The 16,140-nt window shown below is 43.6% G+C and overlaps 1 protein-coding gene across 1 annotated transcript; it reads right to left on the reverse strand.

Annotated features, from left to right (window-relative positions):
- Positions 1-631: 631 nt before the first annotated feature.
- On the reverse strand, positions 632-15,639 carry EXOSC10 (exosome component 10). Its single transcript, XM_074609609.1, has 25 exons — positions 15,464-15,639; positions 14,554-14,690; positions 13,977-14,100; positions 13,377-13,481; positions 12,788-12,953; positions 11,898-12,009; positions 11,530-11,605; positions 11,302-11,412; positions 10,726-10,869; positions 10,205-10,395; positions 9,305-9,461; positions 8,509-8,657; positions 8,140-8,190; positions 7,255-7,366; positions 6,728-6,778; positions 6,098-6,173; positions 5,812-5,933; positions 5,404-5,499; positions 4,698-4,772; positions 4,178-4,265; positions 3,948-4,021; positions 3,235-3,403; positions 2,692-2,753; positions 1,399-1,472; positions 632-820 (listed from the first exon to the last, which is right to left on the reverse strand). Exons 1-25 carry the CDS (start codon positions 15,620-15,622, stop codon positions 790-792), a joined length of 2,712 nt encoding a protein of 903 aa, XP_074465710.1. The 5' UTR covers positions 15,623-15,639; the 3' UTR covers positions 632-789.
- Between the last annotated feature and the right edge of the window lie 501 nt (positions 15,640-16,140).

Genomic DNA, 16,140 nt, shown 5'->3' on the forward strand with positions numbered 1-16,140 from the left:
ATCCAGTTATGGCCTGATACTCTTTTTACAAAGACTTTAAGATAACTCACTGCGGGTATTTAAAACCAGGAGATGTTAGCACAGCTGTACTGATGTTCAGTTGCAGCACAGAACCTCACTGGCTTTCCCCAACCCAATATTGCACTCTGTGTTTTTACCTTCTACCTAATGCTATTGCTTTCACTCTATGACTTTGTGGAGACACTGGTCTCTGATCCAAAAAGTACCCCAACTCTAAAATCTTTGCTTAAAAATACACAAACACTGCTAGTGCAACACACTACTTTTTCCTATTACCTTGTCTTGTAAGAGATGAGCTGCGCAGTTCGATTTGTAAGCAAGGTCTAACATAAAATACAGTCTGGCCTTATTTCCTCCTCCGGACTGCTGGGGTCTGAGTCACATCTACTGAATCTCTCTTATTTTTGCACTGGCTTTAGAGATGCCAAGAGGTTCCTCTCAAACTCCACTGACATGCTGGTCCCAGACTTCAAACAGCTCCAAGAAGTGACAAGTTTAGCCTAACTGTGTTTGAGGACACAAGATAAACTTTCAAAATTAGAAACAAAGCAACACTGTGAGTATAATTAGAAAAAACCCCAATGTGAATATAATAAAAGTGAAATCAATTAAGATGGTTTTCCTTTTGGGAAAAAAAAGGATTTTAATGGGTTTAAAAACATTTCTGTACAAAAACTGCTCAATGACCGGTATTTGCCTTCCCATGGTGACAATACTTCTGACTATTGTTTTCTTCAGCAGCAACTCCCACAGGTCCTGTAACAAGGACTATCTCTTCGGCCAGTGGTGCCTGGAACCCCTGCAAAAGACAGTTACAGAAAGACTTTAACTCTTGCTTCGCTCAAGATTGAAAACCTACGATAGGTTCCAACGATTCTATTGAGAAAAGGTCGTGATGCAGCAGAACCCTTCTCCCTCCAACGCTGCCCTTACGTAGTGTTGCTCTTTATGGCTAAATAATACACAAGGATCACGCCTTGTAAACTACGCGTTAAGTACCTATTCAGAACAAGAACGTTCATATTTGGCAGTACTGTTATTTATCTTCCTCCCAAGCTAGGCAAAGGTTCTCCCCACCTCTACCTATCTTTGTGGCCAAGAAAGCGACTCCCACATTTATTAACACAAACTTTTACCTCAACATTTCAAACCTCCCAGCCAGACTTGTCTTTGATTGCATTAATCCTGACTAAGCTTTCTTTCCCCCCCTCTTTTTTTCTTTTAAACTGACGTCAAACTGTGATGCAACCTCTTCCCATTAAACATGCGCTTAAGCTCCCACAGCAATTGAGGACAATAGTTATGCTTTGCCCATAGCTCCGGGGCACAGGCGTGAAAACACTCCACCAGAGCGATGAGAGCAGGCTGACAACACACCTCTCCGCTTTCCCCGCCAGGTAGGACATGCTTCTGTTTCCAGACTGTTGAAGTTTGTTAGCTCCAGCAAATTTCTGCACAGAAGAAAAAAAAAAAACCAAAAACACCACCACCACCACAGTGAGGTACTTGCCAAATACAGTATATTCCATGAGATTCATGTGCTGTCAGGTCCCTCCAACTTCAAGGAATGCTGCTCATTTACACTGTGAGCTTTACGTCTTAGGACTTTATATGCCTGTACACAGAGTGCAGCTGAACAGGTGCTGTCCTACTGGTCTAACTGTGACATTAGGCACGATACTCCACTGATGACAAATCTTACCCCTCTAGACAGAAAGATCTGTACCTGTTGTCCCAAATTCACCCGTCGGTTTCTTTTTTTCTCCCGAAAAAAGTTTTAACTGACACAGCAAAAGGACTGCACAGGAAATGGTTTCCTACACTATCAGGCATAAACTTGTTCAGCTTCTAAAATACAAATTTTAATGAATATCCAAATGCTCGCTGGTACCCTTTGCCCTCCAGTTAAATCTGCAGGAAGGCAGCATGCACAGCAAAGAGGCTGAAATGCAAGAAATGAGCTTCAGAACTTAAAATTCATGCTCGAGCACCCAATGAGTTGACGCACGGACACCCTATTACTTCATGCTGACATCACACATCAGCACTCAAACACTCCACACATGGGCACTATGCAGGGTGTACGGCGGGGGGTTTAGGTAACCCAGGTCTGCAGGGGGGACACAATGACACAGGAACCGCCCTGTGCTGGTCACAGGTTTCCCTAAGTATATGTTTGATTGTTTATGCTTGCTTCCTTCTCTTCAATCCCTCAATTAGCAATAAATAAAATACAAATTCTCTGAGCTGAGACTGTTTTCCTAATGACTGCCTGGTGGAGAATGTGGGCAGCACACAGAGCTGCCATGGCCTGAAATCACTGGACTGACCAAGGTTTTTGAGAGCACCTTGAATATGGTATTGGGAATTCGTGGTGTTGTGCTGTGGCCTAAGTGTCATGCCTGTGATATATGGGGGCGTAGGTGTGAACAGTGTATGAAGAGGTGGGAAACAACAAGAGAGTCTGACGGGCCCCCAGAAAGCTCCTCCTGAATGGGAAGAGGCTAAAATACAAAGTGTGAGCTCGTGATTGCAAGCGTCACTCTCAGTACCAAGTGCTGTTAGGGAACATTCTGCAGATCCAGAAAAAGTCATCTTCCTTCCCCAGCGAGTCCCCAGCTGGGTACGTGCTATCACCAACATTTCTGTTCCTTCATGACATGCCCGTACCTTGCCTGCATAAGCTTGCTTGGTAGGATCGAATTGTGGCGACTGCTTCGATTTGCTGCTTCCTAAGGGAGAGAAGAGAGAAGCTGTCACTAAAATTTTCCATAATGAACAGCACATTCCATGGTTTTTCTCTGATGATAAGGAGGCTTCACTGCAGTCTCCCACATGCTAAAAACCAGAACAGTCTCTTAAGAGCAGGAGATGCTTTTTAATAGATTTTTTTTTTGTCACAAAGGAGTCAAATCTCCTTTGCCTTCTAGTTGCTGGGATCCAATTAAACAGATGACTTTCTCTACAGAGAAAAGAAGCAAAATTTGAATCCACAATCCCCTTGGCTGACGGTTTTTGTTTCCAAATCAGAGAAGGGATGCCAGACTGTACATTCCCCAAGTTAATTTCTTTTAGTATTTCCCCACTGCTAGGTAAGTGCATTGTAACAGTTTGCACTGCCTTGGCACCTACATTCACACACAGCCTTTTTGGGGCTCAGCTGGCAACATTTTCCACACCCTGCAGCACTCTCGCAAGAGATCCAGATCTTACCCGCAAACACTTTGAAGTTGGACTTGCTGTAATCAAAGGGGGTAAACTGCTTCGGTGCTTCCAGCTCCTCTGGTTGCTGGGAGGCTTTTGGCCGTTTCTTCTCTTGTTTTGGCAACTCTGTTCCTGTTTCACTCATGACCCTCTCCCTTTTCTTATTAGCTTGTTCCTGCTGTGAAAGCAACCCACAGAACAGAAACAAGGACAAGTTCAGGAAAGCAGAATGAAACATCTCTGTGTAGGCATGAACGTCAGCATGCAGATGAACTGCCCAATGAACCTGGGCCACAGTGACAGCTATTGCCTGTTGCAATAATAGTGTGGGGAGAAAACACTGTGTTCTTCTTTGGGCCTAAATAGCTTTTTTATTTTGTCTCACAGCAGGGACTTTTCAGATGAAAAGCCAAGTTGTCATTGCACAGGATACGAGAGGCTGAGATCTGCTGTGGCCCCACAGGCGGGTTTGGGGGAACCTGGGCAAGTGAGGAGCAGAGAGGTGCAGAAAACATTCCCTGCTGAAGATATGGAGGGATGTGAAGATTTGCACAGCACAGCTGCTAGCGGCCTGCTGCTGCACACACGGCAGAATCGCAGAACTGCTACCAGAAGACCGTCATTCAGGTACTCCAGACTTATAGGGCTCAGGGTTTCACTCTGAACTGTGTTATGAAGCTCAAAAGGGGCAAAGGCTGGTAGTAGAGAATTCAATGACATACCATAGCTTGCTGACGAACAGACACAATATTTTCTGTTGCCTCTTTGTACACCTTCTGTGCTTGGTCACGAGCAGCTATGGAAACAAACAAGCATTACCTTAAAAAGGAGGAGTAAGTTACCCAGGAGCTTGTAGCAAGTCTCAAATAGAGTACAATCTTTGTCAAACAGTCTATGTGCATTGGGAAAAGCACGTTAGCCAAGACATTGAGGAAGGGAAGAATGGCTGTACCTGACTGCTGGGCTGCTTTCTTTTTTGTTTCATCCTTGGACTCCTTCTGTGGTTGTGTCTGACTCATCAACTTCCATCGATTGCTGATCTGCAATGAAAAAAAAATTACCTGGGATCACTTTCTTTGAAGTTTTACGGCAAAAGCGAGTTTATAAACTTGCTACCACACGCTGTTCTTCATTAAGAGTACAAAAGATCAAATTGGATTGTAAAAGAGATTAAGATCTGCTGCACCAGGTAAAGTAAAACCGTGTGCTTTAAAAGTTCTGAGCTACAAACAAGCCACGAGAACAAAGGCAGATACAGACATCAGTAGTAGTTTGCAGCTTTGACAGACATGGAATATAGAGCGTAATGTCTCCAATCCCTTGGTTCTTCAAAGGATATGAATGCTACAGAAACAATGAACTACAGATTCAGAAACATGTCAAGTTTCTCAAAACTTCTATTCTTTTTCTAAATAATCTACTTATTTGTTTCTTTTGTACCACTTGGCAGGAAATTTTAGCACAAGACTTACTTCATAAATTTTTGATGACGGGTCAAACTTCGCAGATTGAGAGACATAGGCAGGGTTCTGTTCTGAAGGCAGGTACTGTGGAGAGGAAAAAAATGTTTTGCTTTAAACACAACACATGGCATTTAGCTCACTACTAAAATGCTACTTAAAATGTTCCAAATCAAAAAGTTTATATTTAAGAAACATTGCACAGATAGATCATCTTTTGGAAAATTAAAAGTTACCATAGCTACGGCCAAGAGAAATGTTAAAGAAAAACCTAAATAAAAAACCCCCAAAAACCCAACCCACAACCACACATCAGAAAAAGTTATTTCCTAGTAATTTGTCACTCCAAATCTACTACAAAGTATGCTATTGTTCTTCTGATTAGAAGAGTAAAATCAGCTCCCTTACTCTAGCCATAAAGTAGAGATGAAAATGTGATGCAAATTAAAAAAACCTCAAACTTGATTAAAAAAAAAGAACAGTGAGAAGTCTGTTTACTATGCAGAAAGACATATATCTAAGAGGCATTTCAATCTGTTTTGAAAACAAGTCCACACGTGCGTGCTTTGCAAGAAGGACAATCTCTCGATTCCAGTAAAAGAGCAGCAGCTGATGCTGTATCAAGCTCTTTCGGAATCGCCTGGAAAACGAGCTCAGAGCATCCTCTGCACTAGGTAGTTTCTGAGTACCACTACAAATATGTATTGGGAACTTTTACCATTCTAAACGGATTTTCAAAGGACTCCATTATACGCTGAGCTTTCTGCTGTGCAGTGGTTAAAGTCTTCTCATTTCCTTCATCTTCATCACATTCCTTAAAAAAAAAAAAAGGATGAAATATTAACATTAATAACTTTTGGGTTGGCTACTGCCTTTTCATGTGTGTTATTTCTCTCTCTACATGAAACTCCACTGATGGCAGCAACCCTCCAGAGAGATGTAATTAACTTGCCGGCCTCCTAATCCAGTTCTCTTGGTTATGCCATATGCTTGACAGGAAGCCAGTATCATTTCCATGCATGTCACACCTTACTATTTCTTGCGACACTCTCACACAGTTTTATCAGATCATTGAGTATGTTTTCTAATACTTAAATATTGACACTATCGCAAACATGTTGCTTACACTGAATATGCTGACAGTGGCAGTAGCAACAAGACATGATGACTCTGGCTGAACATCCTGAATATTCATTGTCCTCTCACTGTCTGAAAAGAGACAGCCATGTTCCAAAACTGGTGCAGGCTCTGCATGAAAAGAAAAAATTTTTATTAGATACTTGTATATTTTACTCCCTTTCATGTAATGAGATTTAAACAAAAAAAATCTTCAGGGCTGCTTATTTCCCCATCTCAAAGCCACTAATAATCATGTCATTATTAGCACAGTTTTTAGGTTAAGTCCAAATTACCCAAGACAGAGTTGTTCTGAAAATCCATAGGAATCCGGGAACTGTCATGTGGTCCAAAGAAGGTATTCTCCAGCTTCTGCAGAGAGATTCAAATTACAAACCCCATTAATACACTACTCTATGAATCTGTATATGTTTTAACATGTTGCAGAGACACATTAATGAAAATTCAAATAGAACTGTGAAATTCAGAGACTGAATGTTCTTAATATAGCTCACCTGGCAGAGCACATTGCAACTGGCATCAAAAGGATATCTGTGCAAACACCCACTGGCTAACGGAGCTGCTTTACTTCATACATACGAAGAGAGTAAACGAGTCAGCCTTAGAAACTCACCTGAAACTTCTCTTACAGATCAGTCAATATAGACTAACACACGTGAAACTGGACCAGCAGCCAGAGCGTTTGCTGATGAAGCCTTAAGTGCTGCTATTATGCTGCTTTGTAAAATACCAATTTACAACTGGTAATATTACGAGTCTAGCACAGAAAATTAACATTAAGCTAAAGCGGAGAGACCTATAAAATGTGAGAGGATAAACAATTTGCTAGAGCACAGACTTTTGCTAGATTTGTTTCTAAGTTTAAGGCTTAAGATGTTAAGTAACAAATATTATGTAAACCATACCTCAGGGTTGGATAGAGGTGCTCTCTTCTTGACTGTCACAGCAATCTCTGACTAGAATGGGAGAGAAAGATAAGTCAGTTAAATGCACCTGCCCTGTTCTTCTAGGTCTGCCTCCTTATCAATCTTTTCAACACATTTATTACATTTAACTAATGAACCTCTTACATCTAGGCTTTTTTTGCTTCACCATTAGCTGAAAATATTTATGAATCCATTTACATGGCCAACAAATTCCACAAGGTCCAGCTGCTCCTCACACAGGCAAACCTGATGTGCAATGTATGACAGACAACCGCGCCCTGTTCATTTTACTGCTCTACTTCTCCAGGAAACCACACTGCCCGTAAGCCAGTGCACAGCAGACAACAGTTGCAATGTATCTTTGAGCTCTACTACAGAACACCACATTCACAGTGTTCAAAAAGCAAACTTCAGCATACATATCATCACAGGTCACCATTCAGCCGCAATCCCTGGCTTAAGGAAAGCAAGTGATGAGTCTCTTGTGTGGTACGAGCTACTCCTACCTTGAGAAGAGGCATCTCCCGGGCCTGCTGAATGAGAAGATGCAATTCATTAATCTGCTGGCGAACTAGTGGTGGGATTGGATTACAGCAAGCAATGATGCCCTGGGGTTCTCTAAAGAGAGATGAGAAAAATTCAGTGTGCTATATTTACGGCCGATATGTTAGGCATTTGCATTCAAAGGACGCACAACCAGATATAGCCACAGTCCTGACTGTGAAAGAATAAGACAAGTCAGATTAATCTGTCAGAGTTTATTCTCTGTGATGAAAAATTCTGTACCAGGTTTGTGCAGATAAGGAGGAACCATTAACTCAGCTCTCCTCTCACTTATCTTTTCTGTGGTCTGTCTGTCTGTCCCCACCTTAATTTCGTTCCTTGTTTGGAATTCATCTACGGAATTTGAGCCCAGCAGTGGATTTGTGTTTAAAGATGCACTTTTACTATTCTCAAGTATGGATGTTAGACAATGAGTGTCAAGTGTTTGAGGAAAATGTTGCATCAATAGGATGTTTTAAGGGATCTGCCCCTTGCTCCCTGCCCAATTCTTCTAGGAACTGAAAAAAAAAACCCTCAAATAAACGTTATGGAGGAACTTATCCCTCTCTTGCCCTATAATACTGTGGGAATCTCAGGGGGAATGTGTGACATAGAGCAATACAAAGGAATGTGCTTTATTAGTGGAATAAAATCAGAGAGAGATACATTCTCAGAAGTTTGTAGCCTTCTGAAGGAGTGTTGCTATTTATTTCTTTTCCAAACTGAACAACTATAGCAGTATTGAGTGCTGGAAGAAAGGGACTGACTGCAGAAGTAATTACACACTAGGAAATGACTTGCTAGATATTAAAATCAAATGAGACTCCTCAAGGGTGAAAAAAACTTACTTGGGAAGCTCCTCTGCTATCTTCAATAGCATATGATTTGGTAGCACGTATCTACAACACAAAGAGGTGGTGTGAATGTAACACAATATTAAAAACTCTTAAAAATACCTTCAGAGTGCACAAGTCTGCCCCAATTACAGGTCTGAAAAGATTAAATCGGTTAAAAAGAAATTAATTAGGGCTGATATAGATACCTGTAAGAATTTAGTGCTAACATACCAGGACTTCCATGTAAGAAGCCACCTGAGGTAGTACACTAATTTCTATAGGTAAGAAAGTGGTTCCACCTTGCAGGGGGGTGAGGGGAGGGACACAATCCAAGAGACTCATCGAAGTATTAGGTCAGCGTCTATAACAAAGACTTCCTACCCTGTACTCTCATCCTCTTGACGCGCCATCTTGTCTCTCCATGCAAACAGCAACCTAAATGCTGCCAGCTGCTGCGTGTTGAGATGTTTTTTCTGCCTCCTGTAGAGCTCAAGGTAGGATTCATCTGAAAAGAGGGGTTTGATGTATTTCTGGACAGGAAAAAATGAAACACTTATGGTCAGTATCAGATTTGTGCTTTCTAGTTTGCCTTGCTTCACCGAGACAGACAGAATCTCCCAGACACACAAAGGAGACCAGTAAATTATGTTTTGAAGCTTTTACCCTAAAGTGTTGGTAGGATCCTATCCCTGAAAAACATACATCTCATCCATTTTTAGGGGAAATCCACCCTCACCAACTCCAGGAGCAGCTTTAGACATCAAATGTCTTCAAGATTTACTAGATTAGACAAGCATTTAGATTAGACAAGACATGCCGTCTTTCATAGACGGCATTTTCCACAGGCACAATATAATCATCTCATAGGCTTTGAACTTCTAGGAATGTCCAGTAGAACTGGAAATGTAACACCTCTCTTAGGAAAGACACACCTGAAAGCATCAGGAGGCCAATGAGTGCCAGCATTCAAAAAACAGCAAGAGGGCATCTGAATCCAAGGATTTTAGGCAGTGAAACAAGTGACTGCACGCAACTGGGTCACAGTTTATACAGCTGTTTTCAGATACACACAGAGGAAAAACCCTATGTCTGCGCAACAGATATAGAATAGGCAAAGGATTTTCTGTCCTACTAAGCCCATACTCTGATCCAGGTAATCCAACAGGTGAAGCTTTACCTTGAGGCAGATGTCCTTGCTGCGTTGCCACACAACCTGCAGCTGAGTGGGCTGCTCATTCCCTTTCTCCCACAGCGCCTCCCTCACTTTATCATAGATGTAGAGCAAGTAATGAGTGTCATCACGGGCATACCGAATCATTTCTTCTGGCAAAGGGCTAGAAAACGAGACAAAATGACGCTAGTACATTTCAGTTGCCCCGCCAAGCCGTCACTTTGCTCTTGCAAGGCATATTAGGGCAAACTGCACGTAAAACACACTAAGAACTAATACGGAAATTCTTCTGTTTTCTTACTGAAGGATTTGTTGGTCAACAGCAGTAACAAGCTGTCCACTCTCCAACTGAGATGGCATCTTGTTCATATGCTGGAGAGCAGGATTGCTGTGTAGCTACAGCACTATAGTCAGATGGCAGAACTGCTTGCTATGGTAATTGTCATAACTCTTCCCTCTCTGCAGAGCCTACATAAAGTAGACCGGGGATCTCTGTGGCATGCAGGGTCCATCTGCATAGCCAAGCTTATTGCTCCAACAGCATCCTGCTCTTCCTAGTGCGGATGACTGAATGCTTTTGTGGGGGCTCTAGAGGAGCAAATACTAACTTTCTTCATAATACTGCAGTGGTTCAGCACCGTTCCTATGAAGTGAGCTTTTCCAGGAGCTTTTCATTATTAATTTTCCCTGGTCTTTCCAAAAGAACTAATTTTCTAAAGAAACACGGGAAAATGTAACACTCATAAAAGAACTTAAAGCACAGCCAGCTAAATGTTGTGCTTGTTCACTTTAAGACTAACTTACAACTATGGGGCTTGCAACTAGAAACATGCTCCTGCTCTAACAATACAGACAAGGATAAGTGCTACCTTGCAGCTCCAGCCCATTTAAGGGGTCAATTTTTACCGTATCCTCCAGTCAGCCAGCTGGTACTGCTTGTCAGCATCTACATTGCAATACAGCTTTAGCAAGTGGTCCAAAGAATGCCTGCCAAGATTGAGGAGACGAGCAGCTTGGTGAGTATCAAACATGTTCACCAAGTACAGACCAAAGTCTTTTTGCAGCCATTCCACATCTGAATCGGCACCATGAAGGACCTTGAAAATCAAAAAAAATTTGTGAATTGTATGAAGAACATTTCTACTCCAGGCTGGCAGCGCTGTAGTTTCACATTCATGTGTCTAGGACTGTATTTCTTTTCTCTCTGTCCTTCACCGTTAAGTGCAGAACTACTAAGTGAGTGGACTTGGCAAGTAACTTCCCACTTACATCAAGGAAACAGGCACATGAACAAATTACAATGAAAGCAGAGCCAAGTGACCAAGACAGAGCACACAGCATGCTTTTAAATTAATGAAGCTTAAACTAAGGGGAAAAAAAAGAAAAAAAAGTATTCTCGTGGTCAACTGGTGAATATGGGAGCTGACCTTCACAATTGCAGGGTCTGTGAAGGTCTCGTTGAGAATGTTCATGTCGCTGCGCAATTCCAGTGTATCAATAATGAAGTCTTCTGTTCGTGTGGAAATCTGCATCAGACACGTCAAGCCCAGGAAGCTCCTGTAGGAATGGTGCTGAAAAACATGGAAGAGAGATGTAAGCTAGGATCCATTACAGAAGTAATACTACAAAACAAACAGCACTCCAAATGAAGGAAGAAAAAGTAACGGAGGACTTCTTAAAGAAAAAGACAATTGGATGAGCAAAGTTTTCTCTTTGCAGTCACTAATGTAACATAAAAATACATCATATGAATCGAAAGAAAATAAATTCAGTATGAAGTGTGCAGTCAGTACCACCATTGGAAAACTTACAATATTGACACAGTTTAATTCAACCTTCTAGATAATATCTGACAGGTCAGGGTCATGAACTGTCCTTTCATGTCAGAAAGTACAAAAAGCAGGAGAAAGAGAACACCACAAAACAGACTAGAAGAACACAATGGTATCCTAGGTACTAACAGTTCACATGTAACTTTTAAACAGAAAAGGCTATTTCATTACCTCTAAGTCCAGTGCAAATTCTTTACAGTTCATAAGCTTTTCGTTTAGATCTACCAGCTCATCCAGTGTGGTGATAAAATGACAGGGTGTTTCCTTGATGGGCCTGTACATCTGGCAGAGCAAATTATTAGGTATGGTATGTTCTCAGTCAATTCCCACCCCTGACCTCCACCCTCAATTCTGAAATTCGTCAAGTATAGCTGGCTGTAAATTAACGTGGACACCAACCTGGGGTTCTGGTTTCTTGAGAACTCCATCTGGTGGAGAAAAATGCTCCAGTTCATACTGGTAAGGGTGAGCAAACCTGTGGAAATTAGGAAGACAGGCACAGACTAAATTTCAGTCATCTTTATGCAGCCAGAACACAGAGATTTTGAGAACTATGGCAGTTTCCCTATCGAGTAGAAATTTTATCTCTTATTAAGCTTAGGTTTAAAATAACTGCAGATGTCTAAAGCAAAGCACACACAACATAGTGTGTGGACACAAACACATGCAGAGCTGTTACACATGAATAGCATCAGCACGATGAGACCATACAAGTGCATGTTCACCAACGGTACTCCAAGAATCTTGCTGTCAGTTTAATTTCTTACATGTCTTGCTCAGTTTGCTGTGTCCTCTGCTGGTGTATGAAGTCTGCCAAAGCAGCTGGTACATCCAAGTCTTCAGGCCGCTCCTTTCGTTCCCGTCCACTTTTTGTGAGGGCTGAACAACCAATATGGAACAACTGGACTGGGTCCCACACATAACACGTTCCCAGCCTACTACTCTATTCCCTCCACCCACCACAAGATCCTATTAAAATTGTAAAGTATCAAAAATCTTAACAATTTAGACCTGCAGCTTTTGCTGTCAGCAAGATTTCTGGCTGCAATGACAACTCAGTTACTAGGTTTTACCAGGCTGCTGTTAAACAAGATGAAAGGTGGTTCTGCTCAAAAGCTTGGAAGGAGATTGAAAAAATCTTCAGAAAAAAAAAATATGTCAATCATTCCCAGTTACTAAAAGTACAACTGCATCAGTGCAGACTAAGGATGAATCATCATCATCAGAACAACATGTTGCCGAGATAGGATGTTACGCTGGCGGCTTTGACAAAGCACCCAAAGCAAAGGTAGGTCTAACCATACGCCTGGCACTCCTAAATAATTAGAAAGAAGTATCTATAAAGTGAACTAGACTAGTCAAGACCACTTCTGGAGCCAGAGTGACTCTACCACCACTGAACATGCATGACTAAAGAGAAGCAGCAGAGTATCTGTTTGGAACAGATTATTTACTGTATACCAACAAGAAGATGCTGTATGCTGACCTACGCTCACATTGCACGTATGTAAACAACAGCATCACAGAGCTCACTGCACCCAAATGGTCAACATCTCCTGCTGTTACTTGCAGTCAATGATTTCTCCTCTAGACTGTGAGAGCACATCTGTGTCAAATACTCTCAAGAGGTTACCCCAACAAAAAATAAACCCCTTACCTTCAGGCAAAGGTTTCAAAGCATTGGGCTTGATAAAAAGTTTAGGTACAAAGGGAGTGTTGGAATTGTCAATCTTTTCCCGAAACTTAAGCTGTGGTCGAGAGATATTCTTAGCATGAAGCAGTCGGAAGGTTTCAGATTGAGTTCTTTTGTGAGATTCTCCCACCTGTTTAAAAAAGGTAAACCACAAGTAAAACTCACAGGACTTAACAGATGTTCAGAGCTTCTTTTACTCAGCCTGACCCAATATTCAGAGGAATAAAGTTACACCCCAAACTCAAAAGTGAGTCACTCTTTTGCAGTGAGTCCAGAACCCAAGAATGAAAGTTCGCTGAATCAGGATCCTGAATTCATATGAATAAGCGAAGGACAGACTGTTATATACATGAAACTGAAATGGCCATAGAAAGCACACGGAATCCAAAATCAAGTTTGACTAAACAGGAAAAGGAAAAAAAGAGGGAGGGAGTTAGGACATGTAAAAAAGTGTGATGGAACATTTAACCACTCGACTCCACTGGCAAATCAGTAGTGCCAATGCTGGCAAAAAAGCTAAGATAACACATCAAACAGAGTGCAGAGGCCTCACCTTGCGGTTCCAGCTGGAAATGATCGTCTGTGGGGGCTGTAACCCAGCAGGGAGGACTGGTTGCTGGTTTTTTTTCACTCCCGCTGCTTCATCCAGTAAAATACCCTAAATTCCGGAAAAGCAAGGTGAAAATCAAACATCTGTTAAATTACCATGCTCAGCCACTCTAGTCAGACTGAATAAACAAAGTCACACAGGTGGATATCTCCATAGCCATTTCCCCCAAATTCTGCGCAACACGAGACAGACAGATGTGGGGGGAGTAGGAGTATGTTGACCATCAGCGGTAGGAAGAGGTTCCTACTCTATGAATTTACAGATCTGTTCTCAGGTTGTGAGGTTCTTGTGCCAAACTGTATTTAGTTTCCTCACAAGTCACATATTACCTTCCTTCCCTTTGGGGCATAACTCATCTGCCTTTGTTACTGTGACCAATAGTCTAGCACATGAAAACATTTTTAAAATAAAAAGGAACACCATCAGACTGAGGAACCACTAAATGTAACTGTAAAAGCACCACCATTCAAATACCTGCAAGGAAAAGAAAACTTGTGAAAACTGAACAATCTACAAGAAAACATCCAGAAATAATTTGCTTACCACTCTTTCAAGAATGATGTCATTGGAGTCAACCAGCATATCAAATTTATCTTCCAACTCTGTCACTTTGCTGCGATCTTTCACATAGCTACGGCAGCCATGGTATTGCATCACTTTGCTCATGCTTGTAAAAGAACAGTACAGCTATTAGCAATTTAAAAGCAGACATGCTGAATGCTAAACTGTCCAATTCTCTTCAACTTTCTCCATCTTCAAAGTTTGAAAATAAATCAAATACAGTACCTGTTGATAATATCATATGAGCAGTGAATAGACATCTACACAGTATTGTTAGAATTAATTTCTTACGAACAATGTGACTTCTTAAATAGATCGCCTAACACGTTTTATATCAGCCTCTGCTCTCTGTACAGCCCTTTATCCAAATCATTATGAAAGGCCCTCTTTAAATTTGTTACTTAAACTGTCAAGTGCTAGAAAAGTATCTAAAATTAGGTATGTGAAATAAAACATCTTTTTATCTACAGGAAGTTTGGAGTCTCTAAAGAAGGGTGCTACCTTCTGTTTTGGATTGGAAGCTATTAGCAATGGCCCAGAGAAGCAAATGCATCCTTACCAGTGAAGGAGATGGTCACCCTGTGTTTCACAGTACGCGCGGAAGCCAGGGAAGCTTCGGTAGAAGTCATACTCATCGCCAGGCTGAGGAAGCCCATTAGATGCCTTTGTTGCAGCTACCACTGTGCCAAGAGCATACTGTGCAAGAATACCATGTTATTAGCACTTTATTCCTCCATTTACCCAGGATACTACGTGCTAGAAGTGTATTTTGCCTAGCTGGTTTGAACCATGTGTTTCTAACATACAATATCACGGAGCGTTTTAACACGAGTAAGTTTACAGTCATTTAGTTCACACTGTCTATTCGGAGACCTTTAAAACGATGAAAGTTTAATAATGAGACTTAAAACTCAGTCTAGTATTTAAGGTCTGAAAGAAAGCTTGTTAAATCAGCAGGAACACAGATTTTTATTTTTTTTTAATATAAAAAGCCCCCTGCAACGCTTCCTGCTCGAGAACTGGCAGGCATCCCCTCTCTTGGAAGCAGCAGCGGCGTGCACAGGCCAAACACAGTGCAGCTGGTGCTGAGATCTGGAACCCAACGGGCAATGCCCATCGCCACAGCAACGGCCCTCACGGGGGTCCCGACTCCTCCGCATTTCACATGGGGGAGGCCGCAACATCCCCCCCTCACGGGGAGGCGGCCCTCACACGACTCTGCTCTGGGCAGCAGGCCCGAGCCCGGGGCGGCGACAGGCCCCGAGGCGCCGCTCTGCTCCCCAGCACCCCCGCGAGCGCTCACAGGGCGGGGAGCTCCTCACGGGTGGCGGCCACATCAGCGGGGGTCCCCCGGCAGCCCCCACAGACAAGAACTACAGCTCCCGCCATGCCCCGAGCAGCGCAGGGCACGCCGGGAGCGGTAGTGCGCGGCGCCCGCCCCGCTTCCCCCCGGCCCCGCCGTCCCGCACCTTGACGAAGGCGTCGGCGTCGCCGAAGCCAGGCAGCACCGCCGCCGCGCTGCCCCTCTCCGCCTCCGCCGGGGGTGCTGCCGCCTCGCCTCGCCCCTCCTGCCCGGCGGGGCTCTCCGCTGCCGCGCTGCCGCTCCCCCCGCCGGCGGCGGCCGCCATCTTGCCCCCGCAGACACGCGACGCTGGGACGCTCTCGCGAGAAGGCGACGGTGGAGGGGCGGGGAAGGGCGGCGGGCACGCACGCGCACGGGGAGGGGGCGCCAGGGCTGCTCTCTAGCGCCCCCAGGCGGGTGGAGGAAGAGCCGCCGGGTGGGAAGAGGGGGGGGTCCCCGAGGTGGGGGGGTCCCCGAGGCGGGGGGGGCGGAGGGACACCCCTCTGGGCTGCAGGGGGGGAGACCCCGGCCCTCTGCCCCCGCCAGCACCCCCTCTTCCCACGGAGCAGGCCCTGGGAAGGGGACAGGGACATTGCCACCCAAAGCCCCTGGCTGCCGTCTCCCCGTTCCCCATTTTTGGGGCACAGCACCCACAGAAGGGCTGGGGAAGCCACGCACCCCACGCTGTCCCTCCAGCTGCCGCCGTCACCCCGAGGACCAAGAAAGCTGATGTTCTTACCACACGGGTGACATCGCATCTGCTGGAAACTAGAATTTAGGGGTTGAATGGTCAAGTTTCTGTTC

The sequence above is a fragment of the Larus michahellis genome, chromosome 16 (genome assembly GCF_964199755.1).
Source record: "Larus michahellis chromosome 16, bLarMic1.1, whole genome shotgun sequence".
NCBI lineage: Eukaryota > Metazoa > Chordata > Aves > Charadriiformes > Laridae > Larus > Larus michahellis.

Bases quoted from the DNA above. Each gene is read 5' to 3' on its own strand.
- EXOSC10 (XM_074609609.1), bottom strand. From the start codon at position 15,622: ATGGCGGCCGCCGCCGGCGGGGGGAGCGGCAGCGCGGCAGCGGAGAGC. The intron at 13,482-13,976 runs GTAAGCAAATTA...TCCGGAATTTAG, and splicing joins ACATCATTCTTGAAAGAGTG to GGTATTTTACTGGATGAAGC. The intron at 2,754-3,234 runs GTAAGATCTGGA...TCTCTCCCTTAG, and splicing joins CAACTTCAAAGTGTTTGCGG to GAAGCAGCAAATCGAAGCAG.